The 20,676-nt window shown below is 37.0% G+C and overlaps 3 protein-coding genes, 1 long non-coding RNA gene and 1 pseudogene across 4 annotated transcripts; 2 read left to right on the top strand and 3 right to left on the bottom strand.

The window, feature by feature from the left end:
* Positions 1-393: 393 nt before the first annotated feature.
* LOC136418728 (eukaryotic translation initiation factor 3 subunit A-like) lies at positions 394-3,144 on the top strand (annotated as a pseudogene).
* A 408-nt stretch (positions 3,145-3,552) lies between these two features.
* LOC136418788 (uncharacterized) lies at positions 3,553-6,578 on the bottom strand. Its single transcript, XR_010752943.1, has 3 exons — positions 6,533-6,578; positions 6,155-6,476; positions 3,553-6,098 (listed from the first exon to the last, which is right to left on the bottom strand). It is a non-coding gene; the product is annotated as an uncharacterized lncRNA (long non-coding RNA).
* Positions 6,579-7,331: 753 nt separating this feature from the next.
* On the bottom strand, positions 7,332-7,913 carry LOC136418727 (uncharacterized). The gene has a single exon (XM_066404892.1). It carries the CDS (start codon positions 7,911-7,913, stop codon positions 7,332-7,334), a length of 582 nt encoding a protein of 193 aa, XP_066260989.1.
* A 1,141-nt stretch (positions 7,914-9,054) lies between these two features.
* On the top strand, positions 9,055-10,705 carry LOC136418767 (uncharacterized). The gene is made up of 3 exons (XM_066404959.1): positions 9,055-9,481; positions 9,538-9,626; positions 10,581-10,705. Exons 1-3 carry the CDS (start codon positions 9,244-9,246, stop codon positions 10,689-10,691), a joined length of 438 nt encoding a protein of 145 aa, XP_066261056.1. The 5' UTR covers positions 9,055-9,243; the 3' UTR covers positions 10,692-10,705.
* A 2,713-nt stretch (positions 10,706-13,418) lies between these two features.
* On the bottom strand, positions 13,419-14,204 carry LOC136418726 (uncharacterized). The gene has a single exon (XM_066404891.1). The coding sequence runs from the start codon at positions 14,202-14,204 to the stop codon at positions 13,419-13,421; it is 786 nt and encodes a 261-aa protein (XP_066260988.1).
* Between the last annotated feature and the right edge of the window lie 6,472 nt (positions 14,205-20,676).

Genomic DNA, 20,676 nt, shown 5'->3' with positions numbered 1-20,676 from the left:
CGAACAAAAACAAATAAGAAAGTCTTAGTAAACATGGGTCCGCAAATGAACCGTTTTCGAAATAAAAGCGACAGTTTCTTTTCTTTGTAGTTTTTTTCAGCAGAAATAATTAATACCAGAAGACAAAAAAAAAATTACAATAGATGTTCGATATGTCCTCCTTGCATTTCAACACAAGGTCTATACCTTCTCAAAGAGGAGCACTGCACTTTTTTCAAAAAAATCCGGTTGTCGGAACGAATTAAACAATGTTGTCAAACAATTCGACAATAACCGGGTTTTTTTGAAAAGCTGCAGCGCTCCTTTTTGAGAAGGTGTAGATCTTGTGTCGAAATGCAAGGAGGACATATCGAATGAAAATTAATATTTTATATATAATTAATAACCTACAAAAAACATTAAAAAGACATATGCAAGTTTCCTGCCCATGTTACTAATGTCTCCATGTCCAAACCTGAGATGCAGCAGTTAAATCTTGAGATTAGGTAAGGCATACTTTTTTCTCTATACAATGATTTTAGAGGGTTGATTGTTTCAGACTTCATCAATTGATTTTTCCTATTCGAATGGAATTGTGGCAGGAAACCTACAAGGCTGTTGAGGACATCGACAATTTAATGAATCTGTCCAAGAAAATGCCTGTTCCCAAAACTATGGCTAATTATTATCAAAAACTAGCCATAGTATTTTGGAAGGCAGGAAATTACTTATTCCATGCTGTTGTCCTTTTCAAACTGCTACAACTGAGCAAGGAAATGAAAAAGAACATTATTCGGGAGGAATTGCAGAAAATGGCTTGCAGGTGAGAAAAACCTATGGGGGAAAATTATATCAAGAATGACTTTCATCTAGATATACAAAGAGTTTTTGTTAAAGAAAGGGAATAATATTATAAATGGTATTGAATCATGTAAAAATAGTTATATAGGATGGCTCATAAAAAGTTACTTCGTTGAATAACTTGAAAACTAACAGCTTCAAAAACAATATGAGTATGTCTCCGAATTCTACAGGAAAAACTTTATAAGGAGGTGTTTTTCATGGTTCATTAATCTAAATAATAATCAAAATTTTTTCAGAATTCTAGTAGCCACCTTGGCAATTCTCTGCTCAGCCAGAGTTTGATAGATTCAATGAAACAGACAAGTCATCCCTGGAAAAAGCACAAAGGTTGGCCACTCTTTTGACCAACTCAGCCTCCCACAAGGGCCAGTCTCTTAAAAGATTTGGTAATAAATAAAAATTCCCGTGAATTTTTTATATCTTCAAGATTTGTGTAATTAATTAAATAACTTTAACCCCTTGAATTTGTGTTCAAGAGTCTATAATGTGATCCAACAAATACAGACAGGCATTTATTGCATGCATTGCAATAACATGCAATTCTGCGATATTCATAAATCTCTTTAAACAAAAGTGGAATTACTCTTCAGCAGAATATTCCTGCTTTGCAAGATATGACTTTAGTTCGTTTGGTTCGACAAGTGGCCTACCTTTACCAAATTCTGAAATTTGCAAGATTAATTGAACTGGCAAGATTTACCATTCCATTTCACTTGGAAAGATTGCTTGTTGATTGTGTGAGATACAAGGACATTCAGGTATTAATTATTTTGGGCTCCCAACCAGTGAAAACGTTTATTCATTTGAACAATTTTGTCAGATTCACATTGATCGTGGGAAACAATGTTCAACTTTGGAATCGATCTGAACGAAAGTCAAAGAGAGGATTCCCCTGAAGGACCTACTTTGCAAGTAATGCGAAGCAACCAGCTTGTGAACATGTCCACTGTCTTGAACAGGGCTGTTAATGTCATCAATCCCAACAAAAATGTGACTATTGTAACTCAGTGCAGTTAGCACAGATTATTTCACTTTACGTTAATGTCTAGATGAAACGGGAAAAACTTAGGGGTATAATGGTTCAAAAGTATCATGAAAACAAGATGAAGGAACACCAAAATATTCTCCATCGACACAATATTATTGAGGACAGGAATAAGTATATTGACTGGCTGAACACCGTGCTAGAGGAAGAAGAGCAAAATCGGTATTATTTCTTATTTGCAATTTAATTATCGTCTCATATTAAATTTGTCGCAGTTTGGAAGAAATACAGCGTCAGCAAATGATGGCAGAACAAAAACATTTAGAGAAGGAAAGACAGAAACGTGAACGCAAAAGACATCAGAATAAAATTGAACAGATCAAGCACAGATATTTACAAGAAAAGCTTCAACAAGTAAGTCTTAAACGCGGTCCTCACTTAAACTTAATCTACATGAAATAATTATTTAAATTAGTTTAACAAGACATGGCTACAAAATTCTAAAATAAAATGAATGAGGATGATATTAAAAAGCTTGATGCCGATCAAATAGCCGTCAGGGAGGTCAAGGAATTGTTGAAAGAATAGCGTGAGTTACAGACTAAACTCAAATCCTGAGAAAAAAAGGTAAGTGTTCATATTGAATTGTATTTTAGTGCGAATGTTGAAGGTGTGTTTTCTTAGGTGGACTACTTTGAACATGCTAAATGCCTAGAAGAGATACCACTATTGCAGGAGAGGCTTAAAGAAAAACAATTACAAAATCAACAATTCTGGGAATAGCAGGAAAAAGAAAGAATCGCTGTTGCGATCGACGAACGAAAATTAGTAGTTGCTACTGGGGATCGATTGGCCCGAATGAAGGTAGAAAAGGTGAGCGGTTACTCGTGCCTTAATTATACGTGAATTGCCGATTTCTAGATTCAGCGTGATATCTGATCAAAGTTAACTCTTTAATGCATTATACATGAAGATTTAAAAATTCTCTCAATCTGTCAGTCTTTTATGATTTTTGAAAAGCTTATAGAATGCATATTTTTGTGGGCACAGTTTATAGGTCACTTCCGGGTTTGTAATACGTTCACAAAATATTGGGAACAATTCACTGTTTGTTCGTGTTCGTAACATGTTTTTATTATCTCGATGTCGTTTAAGGACAAATTTTTGGCAAAACTGAAGAAGGAAAGGCAGTTACTGTACAAGAAATTACGCGATTTTGAGAAGATTCTATCCGAAGGACGATGTAAGAAACTAGCTGAACGAAAACAAAAGCGCAAGGAAGAGTGATACGCTCAACGGCTCAAAGACAAAAAGCAAGAAGTATTTATTCTTATACAGGATGTCGAGACAGTGATGGAAAAGCTGTTGCCATCTACCATTTTAAGATAAGAACTTTTGAAAAAGCAACGAAGAATTGACACCTTGTACTCTATGTTGTGTTTCTAAGAAACGAAACGTCGGATCGAAAATCTAAAAACGCCATTTTGTAGAAGAGAAAAAGTGGCTATAAGAATGTCAAATTTATTTTAACATATCTTTGAAATAAAATCAGAAAACAGTAAAAAAGAAATCACGAAAAATCGGTTTTTCTCAAATAACTTCGAATCCATTTGGAATTTTTCAAATTTGAAAATATGATTTTGCAGAACATAGAAAGGCGTAACTTTTCTCTATCTCTTATGGTTAATGAGATCCCTGTAGAGTGCATTCTTATCTGGTACGCCCTGTATATTTAATCATGCATACATACTATTAAAATTGAGAAAAGTGAATATAAAAATATAATAATATAAAATATAATAATAATAAATGAGAATATAAAATTCTCAGACATATCAATCTAAATCGTTATTTAGGTGGACAAATTTCTAAAAATATAAGTAAAAATAAAAGTAAAAAAAGTATAATATATGTATATACAGGGTTGCTCATTAGTGCGTCAAAGTGCGATATCTCAGTAAATATACATTTTGGAAGGAAATGTGTCGTAGTAAAGTTTTTGGGGAATAAAAGGCACGTATTTTTAAATTATTTTCAAATGTACAGGGTCTGTCATAAAAGTGTGGTAATACCAAATTATGTTTTTTTAAATGGAACCCCCCAATTTTTTTGCCATTTTCGGATTTATCGTCAAATTTTATGGCTAGTTTATGAAATAGGTCTTATATAAAAAATTTACCATTTTCAAGTTATTTGTGAAAATTTAAAAATTTTGATAGCTGCAAGGTCTCACGGAAATCAATGCTGTTCCCTAACCGTTGCGAATTTTGGAATCGATCTTATGAGGCTCCAAGGCGACATAATAAGCTACGTTTTGACATGTTTTAGTTTAAAAAAATTTTTCCATAACCCTCGAAATAGGCCTCCGAAGTTGCATGACTTCAATCCTCAATAACTTGCTTATTTCAAATGGAATGCCATACTTTTCTCGACAGCATCGTGTTCAGAATCCAAAAACCTACAACTTTTGTTAACATTACCCTATCCCTAAACCCAACCGTTTCTGAGCTGCCGAAAATTGCTCCTTTTTTACATCTAAATTTGTATTTGAAAAGTCGCATCAGTTACGTCACCATACGCAAATTTTACGCAATGTCCGGTGACGTCCAGTGTCATTTTGACGTTTTCCATGAGTTTCGATGACTCTATTATTATTTTTATATTATTTATAACCAATTATTATTATTTATTTTCACAACATTATTTGTATCTACAATAAATTCTCAAACTGTCCTCCATTTCGATCAGAAACCAGTTGAAGTCTTGTCAGAAAAGACCTATTTACTTCTCGTAACATCTCAATGCTGACGGTATTTCTAAACGCATGAATTATGCGTTGTTTCATATCTTCTGCAGTAGTCGAAGCAGTTTGGTACACAACATTTTTTATGTGTCCCCATAGAAAAAAATCTATTTTTGTTAAGTCTGGCGATCTTGGTGGCCAAAAAACGGGTCCGCCGCGACCTATCCATCTACCTTCAAATTCTTGATTTAGGTACTCCCTGACATCTGCCGCAAAGTGCGCTGGAGCACCGTCATGTTGTAGCCACATATTTTCCCTCAAAACTAGAGGAATATTTTGCAAAAGTTGGGGCAAATCATTTTGCAAAAAACGCAAATATTTAACACCGTTTAAATGTCCGTTAAAAAAATGTGGCCCAATTATAAAATCGCCTATAATACCACCCCAAACATTTACAGTCCACTGCCGCTGCGTATTCACTGATCTTACTATTCTTGGATTTTCCATTGAATAATAATGGAGATTATGACGGTTTAACTACCATTCTGAGTGAATGTTGATTCGTCGGAGAATAATACTTTTAGGAAAAAGTTAGGTGTTGTCCTTTCCATTTCTAACCCCCACTGACAAAATGTTCTTCTAATCTCCAAATCAGGCCCCAATAGTTCTTGATGGAAGGATATACTGTAGTCATGAAACTTGTTTCTCTTTAAAATTTTACTAACGGTAGAATTTACGTATGGTGACGTAACTGATGCGACTTTTCAAATACAAATTTAGATGTAAAAAAGGGGCAATTTTCGGCAGGTCAGAAACGGTTGGGTTTAGGGATAGGGTAATGTTAACAAAAGTTGTAGGTTTTTGGATTATGAACACGATGCCGTCGAGAAAAGTATGGCATTCCATTTGAAACAAGCAAGTTATTGAGGATTGAAGTCATGCAACTTCGGAGGCCTATTTCGAGAGTTATGGAAAACTTTTTTTAAACTAAAACATGTCAAAACGTAGCTTATTATGTTGCCTTGGAGCCTCATAAGATCGATTCCAAAATTCGCAACGGTTAGGGAACAGCATTGATTTCCGTGAGACCTTGCAGCTATCAAAATTTTCAAATTTTCACAAATAACTCGAAAATGGTAAATTTTTTATATAAGACCTATTTCATAAACTAGCCATAAAATTTGACGATAAATCCGAAAATGGCAAAAAAATTGGGGGGTTCCATTTAAAAAAACATAATTTGGTACTACCACACTTTTATGACAGACCCTGTACATTTGAAAATAATTTAAAAATACGTGCCTTTTATTCCCCAAAAACTTTACTAAGACACATTTCCTTCCAAAACTTATATTTACTGAGATATCACACTTTGACGCACTAATGAGCAACCCTGTATAGTATGACAACAAATTATTCATTATCAATGATCACGTAAGGGGTCTGGTCGAAATACCTTCCATTAATGTATATAGTTATGACTAGTCACTGTCACTCATACTCAGCGGCGTGATACCAAATTCTTCTCTGAAACAAATATAAATAATTAGTACACAATAAACTGCAAAACTCTTGCTGATTACCTTTCAAAATTTTCAAATCTTTCTAGTACTGCATTTTTGATATCATTAGTGGGAAAAGTTATTGTCGCTGTTCTTTCTCCAGATAATGAAAATATTATCGATAAACCTTCTGGGGTTGTACCATTTATATCACTTAACAATATTTTGCTTGTGGCAGCTGGAGAATTAATTTCCAGTCGTCGTTCTCCTTGCAATCCACAAAATGACAAATTTCCACGAATTACATTTTGATCGTAGGAGAACACTACGATGCACGGGAAAGAGTTCGCCATTTGTAACTTATGACTTTGAAATAACTTCCACAAATATAGTATATTCTTCACTGAAAATTAAAAAAATTACTTTAAAAGCATAAAAACAGGGTAAACGTATACGTACAATCCATTGTAACTTTTTTCCTTTATCTATTTTGTGCGAAATAAACATTCTTATTAGGTTAGGATACTTCAGCACAATGTCAAATATGTTTTTCGTATGGCACGTGGTCAAAAATTCCATTATTGATTTCGGAAGGAAACTGTAATGCCGGTAAGTTACTGTTACGTAGTAAATGTGTGGTGCATTACTCACTCTAGAGCTGTTCACTCCGAGAACTTGCAACGACAAATGACACTCACACTTAACGGGTGACAGAAGCGAAAGTACAGAAAGGTGTCCCGTTGTCGAGGTATTGAAGTACTAGGCGTTTTCCTTTAGGTGTTAGAAATAGGATTGCCACACAGAACTCGTAAAACAGGAACTTTTGTGTTTATTTACTAACTTAGAATAAACTTAATTCTACTATGTACAGAGTATGATTGTTACCAGTGGAGTACATGTGGAGGGTGCGAGGCCCGAAAGAGAAAAGAGACCGTTGGTGGTGTGGCCAACGGTTTTATATGGTTTTGATCGAACTATCCAGAATGTATTCCCGGAAACCGTTACGGAAAATGTTTTCCCGCCGTTGTTTTAGTTCTCTACAGAACCGAGATGTTCTGGCTCGCCGTGCACTGTCACTGTCATTGTAGACGGTTGACACTGCACGCGCTACTGGCTCCGCCACAATACTCCCCTCCCAGATACGGAGTACCAAACTTACATAATTCAGTTTACAAAATCGCCAAAACTGTAACTAGAATACCTAAAGCTATTACAATTATTAACATTAGGAAGTGCAACAGGCATAAACAGCGGAACTCTAGCGCAAGTTGAATCGTACCCGCTTCTTGCTTGGGTTGTGGATAGGGTTCGATTTGGCGTAAGAATGATCATGGGAGGTAGGGTCCTGGGCTAAGATGAATGCCGGTTTGAGACGGTCCTTGGAAATGTTGATTTCTCTGTGATTAATCAAGACTGTGAAATATTTATCAGCACGGCTTTTTACCGGAAAGGGGCCTTCGTACGGGGGTTGGAGTGGTTTCTTGACTGCGTCGTTGCGTACAAAGACGTGTGTACAGGTATTGATCTCCGGAGCAACGAAAATTTTTCTCCTGCTGTGATCAGTGGGCGGCACTGGTTGCAAAAGCTGCATTTTCTGTTTCAACTTGGACACAAACGAAGTGGGGTCCGTGTTAAGTTGGACTGCCTCAAAAAATTCTCCGGGCAAACGTAGGAGGGTTCCATAAAGCATCTCAGCTGGTGAGACGCCAATTTCGTCTCTCAGCGTGGCATGTAAACCTAGTAAGATCGTGAGTAAGACTTCCGTCCAGCGCTCTATTGCATAGGCCATTATTGCTGCCTTGAGGGTTCGGTGACACCTTTCCACCTTACCGTTCGTCATGGGGTGGTATGGGGTAGAACGTGCTCTTGAACAACCTAGAAGTATCGATAGTGATGCAAATAACGAGCTTTCGAATTGCCGCCCCTGGTCAGTAATGATTTTTTGTGGAGTGCCGAATCTACAAATCCAATTGTTGTAGAAAGTGCTGGCAACTGTATTGGTCGTCATGTCTTTCATGGGAAATGCCTCGGCCCAGCATGAAAATCGATCGATGCAAGTTAGACAATACATAAATCCATTAACAGCAGGCAGTGGACCAATTATGTCAATATTCACGTCCTGGAATCTGGCGTCCGGAACTTGAAATCGTTTAAACGGAGTGAAGGTGTGTCTGTGTATTTTGGTCTTTTGACAATTGATGCAGGCTTTAGTCCAGTTACGGATATCTCTATTCATTGCTGGCCACACGAAACGTGATGCAATGACTTTAGTGGTACCTCTAATGCCTGGGTGTGAAAGATTATGAAATCTGTTGAAAATCTCTCTTCTGTAGTTTTGTGTGATGAAGGGTCTGATCTTGGAACCGTTATCATCACAGTAGATCGTGAAATCCGAACCTGGTACGTTGCACTGTTTAAGGTTCAATGACGTTTTTTGCCGATTCTTAAGGATTTCTTGCAGTTCGACGTCAGTTGATTGGTCTCGACCTAGAGCTTCATAGTCAATTGCCTGAGGAGTGGAGATAGAATTAATTCTTGAGAGGGTATCGGCCACAATATTATTTTTGCCACTGATGTGCCTAATGTCTGTGGAAAATTGAGCGATAAAATCAAGGTGCCGAACTTGCCTTGGGGAAGCTTTATCCGACTTTTGGAAAAAAGCGAAGGTAAGAGGTTTATGATCCGTGAAAATTGTGAAGGGTTTGCCTTCAAGAAGGTATCGGAAATACTTAATTGCAGAATACATAGCAAGTAATTCCCGATCATAAGTACTGTAGTTCTTTTGAGCATCTGAAAATTTTCGAGAGAAAAAACTTAGAGGTTTCCAGGAATTATCTTCAAATTGCTCAATGACTGCTCCCATTGCATAATCTGATGCATCGACTGTAAAGGCACGTATTCATCTGAGCACGAACGGGAACGAGGCAAAGCGAGGACGTATGATCATACGTATGTAGACGTGGTATCGAGGCGCGGCAAACTACATTCGGTTGTGCGACGAACGATCTGAGGCAGTTCGAATCCCATCCGATGCAAGTCGGTACTTCAAAGAAAAGTTTGGTTAAGTGTAGACGGCATTTGTACATTTCGACTGCTTCGTTTTGCCTCTGCGCTATTTATTTTTATAATTAAGTCCAGTAAACTATCATTTATTTAAATAATAAAACACAATGAGTTGGGATAATGAAAAAACATTAAGTTTTATCAAAGAGTATGAAAAACGACCTATTTTATGGCAAAAAAGTGACAAGTTTTATTATAATGTTATTAAAAAAGAGGATGCTTGGCGGGAAATCAGCGAAATTTGTGATGAAGACATTGCAGTATTAAAAAAAAAAATTGAGAGTCTCCGCGGCTCTCGACGTAGAGAAAAAAATCGTATTCTACAAAACACGGGGACAGGTAAAGGTAAGTTAGTTAATTGTATTGTGATAATAGTGCATGAATTAAAGTTATGATTTCAGGTCGCAACGACATATATATTTCGAAGTGGTTCGCTTGGGATGCTTTAAAGTTTCTGGAAGATCCAGAGGAGATTCGCACAACAATATCGGTAATTTAAATAATTAATGAAACCATAAACTTAGAAAAAATGAAATGGTTTTTCAAATTTAATGACCAAGAGAATAATTATTTTTTAAACACAAATATTTTATCATATCTAGGTAAAGGCAGAAACATACATTTTAAGCATATTCATTTTGCCAAACAACAGATCCGTTTGAAGAGAAATATTCAGCGAATTCAGTTCTGATGCTATTAGTTGATAGCGATGATTTTCGTGGAATATTTCTTAAGGGAATTAAAGATGTAATATTATCGCAGTCACTTCTCCAAGAGCCAGGAATAACTTGTTCGTTTACTTCCTTGTCATATGTACCTTCTGGTGCATATAAATTTTTTGATGAATGGCTTTTTCTTAAGAAATTATGTAAGCAAATTATAGTCATAGTAATAAGTTCAGCTTTCTCTGGTTCGAGTAGCATTGGCTTTCTTAATACTCGAAATACAGATGAAATTATTCCGAAAGCATTTTCGACAACTCTCCTGGCTCTACTTAATCTGTAATTAAAGATTCGTTCTTTAGAACCTTTCACGTGTAATCCAGAATACGGTTTCATGATATTTTGTGACAAAGCAAACGCTTCATCTGCAACAAAAACAAATGGAACCTTTTCATTTCTGCCCGGTAAGGACGAGGATTCCGGAAAATGTAACTTATTTTTTTCCAAGTCCTTATATAACTGACAGTTTTTAAATACTTTTTAAATATTAACGTAGAGGAAATTGTAATCAGCATCAACAAGAGCCATTAATACAATGCTAAAGCTTGATTTGTAGTTATAGTATGTACTTCCACTATGAATTGGCGATTGTAATAAAATATGTTTTCCATCAAGCGCTCCGATACACTGTGGAAAGTTCCATATTTCTTCAAACTGTTTTGATATTTCTGTCCACTCTTCAGCTGTGGAAGGTACCTAAAATAAATTTGTTTTCTTTTTAGAATTATGCAGAAGAAATAACTCAAGAAGAGCCTATACAAAATTTAGATCCGAACGAAGCCATAGACAATTCAAATAGGAATTCCGATGACCTATTTTGTTTTAGCCACTGATAACGATAATCAAAATAAAGAAAATAATGCTGTTGGTAATTCGAGCAACTCGCCCAAAAACAAATTTGTATCTCCTAAGAATGTGCCTCCAAAAAGAAAGCGCTCTGAGGATCCTCGCATAAATGAGGCCTTTAACATTTTACAGAATACAGTAAAAGGGAAATCAAGAGATGAAAATTCCTTATTTGGTGAATATATTGCAGAAAAACTTCGAAAATATGATAATAGAACTCGTACAATACTGCAGCACCAAATACACAACCTTTTCTTTCAAGCCGAAATGAACATCCAACAATTTTCAATACCACCGCAAATGCAATGTCAACCTTTTACAACACAAGCGTCCCATGCTCAACAAAATCCAATATCTTTTACAACACACACTCGACAACTAACTGAACTACAAACTGCTTCAACTTTGTCTCAATATTCAGCATCCCGATCCAATTCTGACTTATCACATGATTCTTCTTCACCATCACCAGCTTCATCTTACACTGCCTCACCTTTACAATCACCCCAAGACATTTGGGACACACCGCATGAATATTCGTTTAATGTTAATACTAATTAATAATTAATAATCATTAATATAAAATAAACGTTTGTATAAAAGATTTTTTTAGGATTTAAATAAATACCTTTACATATTGGGATAAGTTCTTCACTAGCGACCTGCACACTTCTGGTATTATTTTTGAAATTAGTTGTTTCGATACGTTAAAAAGATATTGCAAACTAGTATATGAATCACCAGTTGCTAAATATCTCAGTGTTATAGCCAATCGTTCTTCAGCTGTCACAGCTTTGCGAAATCGTGTATCATTTCTAGAAATATCATCTCGAATTGATTCCAATAATAAATTAAAGTCTACGGAGGACATTCTAACAAAGTTTCGAAAATGACCATTTTCTTCTTCCACCATGCTATTCAAAAATAACTGACCCGTAGCTATAAGTCTATTTCTGTATAGAGATGTTGTCCACCAACGCTTCTTTTTTCTCTTTTTTAATAATCCAGCTATAACTACAAATGCAGCACTAGCCACTACCACATTGTCTACCTCCTCCATCTTGCCTCAATAGTTGACTACTGTATGCGCTCCGCACGGATGGATAAATGCCTCGTTCGATGCCTCGGCAATTATCATTCGAAACAAAAATACAATACAAACGAGACATCCGTTCGTCCTCGCTTTGCCTCGTTCCCGTTCGTGCTCAGATGAATACGCGCCTTAAGAGATATTGAAGCTGTGGCACTAGGGTGTACCAAAGAGGTGGCGTTAACCAAGTCCAGCTTGCACTGATTAAATGCACGCAGTGCTTCCTCAGACCAGACCAATGGGGTTTTGTCATTGTTTTTGCAATTTTTGTGCATCCTATGAAGAATTCCCTGATGATGAGCAGCCTTGGGAATGCATTTCCTGTAGAAGTTTAGCATGCTGAGAAAGCGTCTTAGCTCTGAAACTGTTTGGGGTATGGGGAAATTAGAAATTACCGCCATCTTTTCTGGGAGAGGTGTGGAACCTTGTGCTGAGACTAGGTAGCCAAAAAATTTAACTTGCTTCTCACCAAATGCGCATTTATCAAGGTTGATAGATAGCCCAAATTCTTGCAGACGAGCGAAGACAGATTTGAGGTGTTCCTGGTGTTGTGCCTCGTCCGTTGATGCGATAATAATATCATCGATGTACGGGAAACAGAAGTCTAGGTTTCCAAGTACCTCATGCATGAATCTTTGAAAAGATTGGGCTGCATTCCTCAGGCCAAATTGCATTCTGGTAAATTCGAATAGACCAAATGGGGTTATGATGGCCGTCTTAGGAATTGACTCTTCTGAGATAGGAATTTGGTGATAGGCGCGAACCAAATCTAAGGTAATAAAAATGGTCTTTCCATCTAGAAAGTGAGAGAAATCGTGGAGATTTGAAATTGGGTACCTGTCTGGCACTGTGGCTGCATTTAGGCGTCGGTAATCGCCCACAGGTCTCCAGTTACCTGGGTCTTTTTTCCGGACCAAGTGCAAAGGGCTGGCCCAGGGGCTTTTGGAAGGACGGCAAATGCCCATATCGCAGAGGTATTGGAACTCCTGTTTGGCTATTTTAAGCTTATCAGGGGCTAAACGTCTTGCCCTAGCTGCGACGGGGGGGCCGTTCGTCTGAATTACGTGCGTCGAGCTATGTTTAATGTTGCTCGGGGTAGGAGAGAATGTAGTGATTTTTGGATATTGTTTAAGGATGTCGTTGTATTTGCAGGATGAAGGGATGTTGCGGATTGAGTGGACGCTACAGGATTTAGTTGTACCGACTCTATTCAGGTTAGTGGTGCCGTCAGTGATTCTGCTGTGACCTACATCGACCAATATGTTGAAACAGTGTAGGAAATCGGCTCCTATAATCGCGTGATCAGTTTTAGCTATAATGAAATCCCATGTAAATTTCCTTCGCAACCCGAGGCTTACCGACAACCGCTTGGTACCAAAAGTAGGTATCTGTGTGTTGTTGGCTGCATATAAAACGCGGGATGTTTCAATATTTTGGTCTCTGATTGTTTTAGGTACTAATGACACATCGGAACCAGAGTCGATAAGAAAATTTATGCCTGTTACGTCATCCCTAATCACTACTCTACGACTAACTAAGCTTACGATATGCGGAGGTAATTGCGCCTGGCTGCTATGGCGATCCGGTGTCCCCACGTCTCTGATCGCCGAGGAGGACGTGGAGATTAGTTTTCCTGCTGGTAGCTGCAGGGTTTAGCGCACTGCCTAGCCTTGTCTCTGAACCTCTGGTGGTACCAGCACACTCCGGGATCCGCCGATGGCGATCTGGTTTCAGTCCTCCGCGTCCGGGACTTGCTCCTGCTTCTCCTTATCGGTTTCAGTCGCTCCATTGATTGCTCCAGTCTGCTGATCCTTTCGATCAATTGGGGGGCTTGTGCTTCCTTACCGGAGACTTGGACACTATAGGTTTGAGGCTGCACGATCTCGTGGATTTTGTCTGCGAGGTTCGCCATCTTGTCTAGAGGCTCGCTGCTTCCAGCTAGGATGGGCTGTATGGACGTGGATAGGTGTTGCATCCATAGGGTCTTTAGGATCTCTGGGGATACCGCTGCTCCTCCTAGGCTCCTCATCTCATTTAACAAATGAGATGGTTTCTTGTCGCCTAACTCCACTTGCGATAGAAGCTTCCTGAGTCTTTTCTCGTCTGACTCAGCAAATAGGGAGATGAGCCTATGCTTGATTCCCTCATATTTGCCATTGGAAGGTGGGTTGTCCATGCAGTCAGAGACCTGATCCAAGATTTCTGAGTCGATCGTGGCGATCACATGGTGGTACTTCGTCAGATCCACCGTTATGTGCGCCAGAGCAAACTGTGCCTCAAGGGTCCTGAACCAGGTTTTTGGGTTCGTTTTCCAAAACGGGGGGGCCCGTATGGAAAGCCTGCTTACCTGCGACGTTATGCTGCTCTCTTCTTCGGGGTCCGGAACTGTAGCTGGTTGGGACGTCGCCATTGTTTTTGCAGTTCAACTGATTCGAATTCTCCTTCAGGGGGCTCTTTCAGAGGGGTCACCAATTGTCCTGCTGGTGAGGTATGGAATCACTAGGTGTTTTCCATTGGGTGTCAGAAATAGAATTGCTACACTAAACTCGTCAAACAGGAACGTGATGTGTTTTATTAATAAACTTAGAATAAACTTATTTCTACTGTGTACAGAGTATGATTGTTACCAGTTGGAGTACATGTGGAGGGTGCGAGGCCCGGAAGAGAAAAGAGGCCGTTGGTGATGTGATCAACGGTTTTATATGGTTTGGATCGAACTATCCAGAATGTATTTCCGGAAACCGTTACGGAAAATGTTTTCCCGCCGTTGTTTTAGTTCTCTACAGAACCGAGATACTGCTCTGGTTCGCAGTGCACTGTCACTGTCATTATTAGACGAGTGACACTGCACGCGCTGCTGGCTCCGCCACAGGCTTGTACCTTTCATTTGGAAGACGTCTGACATATCGAATTCCATCCGAGGAATATAAATTAAATTTACTCTCGTCGGAGAATAGCACACTTTTTTCGAAACTCCAGTCAAGATGGTCATTTGTTAAACAGAGCCGGGCCATCCTGTTTTTCTTAGAAATGAAGGGTTTTTTAGCGGGTCTGTGGGCATTCAAACTTTTTTCTTGTAAGTATTTTCGAATCGATCTTACAGAAACACCAAAGTCACTACATTCCTGTGCAATATGGATATGGATACTGCTGTGTTATATGGATTCCCTTTCGAAATGTTCACAATTTTATTGTCTTGAATTCTTGTTGCCTTTCGAGGACGACCTGTTTTTGGAGGACTCACTACACTTTTGTTAATTTTGTAGGCACTCAATACTCTACAGATTATAGAGCGATTAAGATTTAATTCTCTAGCAATATCACTCTGGGACATTCTAGATTCAAACTTAAAAACAATTAATTATTTCAGTTGTACTGAGAGAGATTTACCACGAGGCATATTTGCTGGTTTTTACCAATAATACTAAACACTATAACTCAAAAGTGTTTGATAAAAAAAGACATCAGAAAGAATTTTCATATATTGTTGCTCTACCTGTGAGATTATGGGGCATAGAAATAAAAGAATCTAAGACAGATCGTTTCTGTTAGAACTCTAATTTCTTTATTACAGTCAGAAGGCACGTGTTAACGGTCAAAAGATCTGTAATGAACTAACTACCAAAAGCTCACACTTTTACCACCCATCAGTATTAAAAGGGTCAAACACTGCAACCATTCTCTTGATTTATTGTCCTGGTCATCTGGTCTTTACATGGGTGAAAATACTAACTTCAAGAAACAAAAGACCCAAAAACCCATACTTTCTTCTTTCTTCTGTTTTAAGAAAAGGAGTCATAAATTGAACAAACTTGACTCTTACAGACAATAAATTTGAGAACATAAAGACTATTGAATTTTGGACGTGAACACTTGTATCAGAAATCCAACACTACCTTTGTCAGCCACATTTATTCGTTTTTGTTGTTAAGTGCTTTGAATTCAGGAATAAACTGATAATTTTTTGCAGCGTTATTTCTAGATATCCTAACATAATTTTGATATTACTAATTTATGAATAAGTCGTAACCAACCTTGAATATTTTCAAGAATATGTTTGTTGCTCCACTTTTGTCCGCTACTGTATATCAGATAACAGAAACCATAATCGTTGATCAGTTCGATATTTTTTGTTCCTACTAACTATTATTGTTGGTGATACTTGTTCGTTATCTTCATATTCATGTATCAGATTTGTCCCCGGAGGAAACAATTCAGGACTTTGTTCACGAAATGTCTTATATCGAACTTTTCCCATTGCCTGTTTGTTCAAACAATTAAAATTTAATACCCCAATTTTATTGATTCTAATAGTTTCATTGTATGGTATCATACCATAGCTTAAATATTTTCTAGCAAATTCTTCTTCCGTCATATTGCTGTATAGCATTGCACCCATTAACGAACCTAAACTAGGCGATACGGATACTTTGCATCTTAGGGCGCTTTGCTCCGATATTTGAAAACGGCCACATTTTGCGTTTAACTTTTTACAGTCCATTATTAATTGTATTATTTTGTTTTATTTATTTTTACAAAATATGTTTTATATTCAATTTAACTCAACAATAGCCCCAAGGTAAAGTATCTATTATTCCATTTTCATTATTCAATATCATTCTTTTATTGTATTCAAATTTAAATTTTTTTGTTACATTTTTATTAACCAATGTTTTATTTTTGACATTTCTAGTTATCATGTTATAATTTAGTTTTATTTTGTCAATTTCTTTGTCCAAAATTTGTTCCATGGTTTTATGATTTAATTTTTGAGAATTTTCATAATTTAAAGTAAATCCTTTAATTTTCATTACTCCCTTTTTCAATTTTGTATCATAGGCATAACTTTTTGGTCCTGTGCTTACCCAACCATTGCCATAATCTTCTTTGCCAAACTCGTCAGTCCACTCACCAAGCATACAACCTGTTTTAACAGTATTAGTGCCATCATCAATATAAATTATACTATATCATAATATACCACTGCTTCGCCCAATTGATCTAACATATCATACAACCTAAGTCTGGCATTAGATGTTGTAAATGCTGCTATAAAAACATTAGTGTTAAGCTGTTTTCAACAAACATATGTTTGTACTTGTAAATTACTTGAATCATGTCATAATTTATGAAGTTAGTATTACTTACTTCAAGCTTATCATCCAATAAAATTTCATACAAACGTTTAGCGTCAATAATATATTCGCTTTTAGATACATTTTGTCTTTGTTCAAATTTTCCCCTAAATGAATTTAAACACATTTTTGAAACAGCTCTTTTTCCTGGATTTAGAATAATATTTTCTTTATCTAAATCTATGTCTAAATGTTTCTTTACAGCTATTATATAATCTTCTACCGATTTATAATCACCTTGCCAAGAGCTGGTTTCGAGCTTAATTTTTATGAAATCTTTAACGTATCCTTTAAAAAAATTATTATTTTTCTTTTTAAAATGCCAAACTTCATATATTTTCAGAATTTTATAACCCTTTTCTATTGCCTTTTTTACTTCATCTGTTGTCCATGTGCCAATAAGAGAACGTTCATTTTCACTATGGTAATATTTTCCACACTTCTCCTTGAAACATTGCGAACACAACGTAAATATCAATTTTTCCCCTTTTATAGGCAGCACTGGATGATATAGATTTTTTAGGGGCAAAATTTGGTATTTAATAAGGCCGTACTAATATTTTTCGAATGATTTTGGTTTGAATATTTTTATAGGATGACCTACAGGATAATAATCAAAGTATTAAACAGAAGGATACAGACTGCAAACATCTATGTACCTTAACATTTTTGCTTTAACTTTTAATTTACAAACATTAGTTCTTCCTCCATAAAATGCATCGCGTGGGTTTAAAGGTTCTACCACGCGAAGTGTTTTATTTTATAGTCTTGTTATGTACCCCGATGCAGGGAGATAGGTTTTAACAACAAAAACGTGTTGGTTCTACTAGTCACTACTATAATCAACTATTCTGGTCGAGGTTCTATTGGGAAGTCTCTGTGTTTTTACCCCCAAGCTGTATTTATGTATATATCTAATCAAATAGAAGGGTGATTACAAAACTAATTACTATGCAATGTCTATTGGAAAACTCCGGACCTTGGCTTAATTACTTTATCTGTGGGGCCAAGGTTAAGTTAGTATTATTGGTTGGGCCAAAGGCCGAATTAGTACAGAACAAATACAATTCTTCATGAGAAATACAAATAAGCTCGAATTTATCCTAATTCATAAGGTAGGTACATTACATATCTACTGTTGTAAAAGTTCGCCAATGTGGAAGTCTTCGATTTGGAAAACGCTCCGCATAAAGACGAACTGCTTGAGCAGCATTCCCTTCCGCTAGTCCATAAATTAAATGAATATCAGCAAATTCAGAAAAACTAAATTCTACCATGACTAATGAATTTAGGACAAGGACTGGCAGGAATGCTGACAGGAGTTGTCAAACACTTGGTTTCCATGGATACGCAAACATTTAGTGTACTATAATTTAAGCACAATTTTTTAACGTTAATCGTTTTTTTATAATATTTTTCAAATCTAAAAACTTCCAGATTGGCAAAGTAAAATAAGTTTATTTATTTTATTGTTCCCGTAAAATCCTGTGTACTGGATGTATGGATAATTTGCATGCATTATCAGCTTTGGATGCGTTTTTATCGGAAACGGTTGCTTCTAGCAAGATCGATGTGGTATATCTTTTTTAAGAAAAAAAGATTTTTCGAGTCAAAAATTACATACGTCGTGGCACAAAAAAATTTTGGCGGTTCAAACGTGTCCTATTGATCGCTGGTGGCGCCCTCTAGAAGATGCAACTAAATCGTCTACAAATTTGAATTTCTCATCACAAAAAACGCCTAAATATGAAATTTCGTAAAATTAACTCCAAAATGTCGAAAAATATTAATAAAAATGTAATTTATTTTTTCAACTTTAACACCAGGTAGCTCCGTTATTATTAACTTTTGTACTAAGGTAAGTTTAGTTAAATTGACTTATTTTGACCTCCTCTATATGCACTCTCATTTTCGGCACGACCTTTTGGGACACCCTGTATATTTAGGTAATATGTACGTACATATAACAAGAAATAAAAAATCAAAAAGATCCTTAGAAAATGAATTATAAGTTTAATTGCTGTCATCACTTTCGAGAATTCAGTCTTTTCTTCTTGATTGGCGTGATATGACTTTTATCACTTGAGATTTCTTGCGATTCTGGTTTAATGGTTGACGAATTAAGGAAGATCTCAGATCGACAAGACTTTGTAGTGAAATCCGTAATTAACAATTGCGTAGGTTTTTCTGCTAAATTTTTATAAACCTCCTCATATTGATTTAAGCACTTACTAAGATCTCGCTGAAATCGGAGAGCTCGTTCCACATTGGTGTCATATTGTAAAAAATGATTGCCCAATTTTTTTCCCATTTCAAGTCCTACATTGATAACTCTTGCTGTAAACGCAACTGGTTCAGATTGCTCTTCATCAGAATGATATTTTTCATCATGTTTATTTGTTTCATGAATCATGTTAACTAACTCATCTTCATTTAGTTCTTCATCAGCCATTATTTCTTCAATATCTGCCTCAGCTAAATCCTCAAAACCTTCTCCTATAGCATGAGCCAACTGAATGATCTGAGAACATTCATGTTCTAATGGTGATTTATCATTTTCACTTTCAACGGCATCCGGCCATATTGCTTTCCAGCAAGCATTGATCGTTGATTTTGTGATCTGAGTGTATAATAATCCAACATGCTTAACACAATCTAAGATTGTAAATTTCTTTCAAGTGTCCATAAGAGTAAGAGATTCATCATTTTCCATTTGTTCTAAAATATACCTGAAAGTTTGCTTGATGTAAATTGCTTTAAAAGTTGAAATTACCCCCTGATCTAAGGGCTGTAATAAGGAAGTCGCATTCTTTGGTAAAAAAACAACTTTTACATTTTCGTGTTGTAAATTTAGAGGATGACCTGGTGCATTATCGATTAATATTATAGAAGAGCTTTAAAAGGCAATCCCTTTTTACTTAAATAACTTTTGACATCTGGGATAAAGAAGTTATGAAACCATTCATTGAACGCTATGGCAGTGACCCATGCTTTCTTATTAGCCATCCAATAAACGAGAAGGTTTTTGATATTTTTTCCTTTAAATGAGGGTGGTGTTTTTTGTTGGGACCGTTACTGAGCGTGGATCTCGCGCTCTCTCGTTCACGGTACACTCGCCACTCGGACGGTCTCTCTCTCTACCACCGTCTAGACCTTCCCGTGTTCTCCGGCGAAGTCTGGAACGTACCTTTCTAGAAGGACTGCGGAGAGACATAAAAAGTCGTCGTGACGCGGCACAGGGGGAGTTTTACCTAGTATCGTGCATCGAGACAAAGCATAGTAAAAGACAGTTCTAGTGCAGTGTAGTGTTGTTTAGTAGTTAGTGTATAGACCTAGTATAATCTGTGTGTTTAATAAATATCCTCTATATATATACACATATATATATCCATACGGCTCCCAGTACCCAACATTTTGGCGCAGTCATCGAACCATGTCAACTACAATGGAACAACTGCTGCAAGCCATGGCTAACCTGCTGCAGGAAATCCGCACCGAGCGAACCTCAGGAACTCAGAGCCGCCCTACTCTGGACGTTTTGGCGAAACGTCTGGGCACCTTCACGTTCGATCCCTCTGCTGGCTCCACATTTGCGCAATGGTACCAACGTCACAAGATCACGCTGAAGGAAGCCGAGGAAGGTTTGCCGCCGAATCAACGTGTAGAACTGCTGCTACAAGCACTAGGAGAACAAGAATATCGCCAACTTTGTGGACGCGTATCGCCAAAGGAGCCCACGGAGCTCCA

The sequence above is a fragment of the Euwallacea similis genome, chromosome 37 (genome assembly GCF_039881205.1).
Source record: "Euwallacea similis isolate ESF13 chromosome 37, ESF131.1, whole genome shotgun sequence".
Classification (NCBI taxonomy): Eukaryota; Metazoa; Arthropoda; class Insecta; order Coleoptera; family Curculionidae; genus Euwallacea; species Euwallacea similis.
The sequence above is the reverse complement of the archived record's forward strand: the minus strand, read 5'-3'. Positions and strand labels throughout refer to the sequence as shown.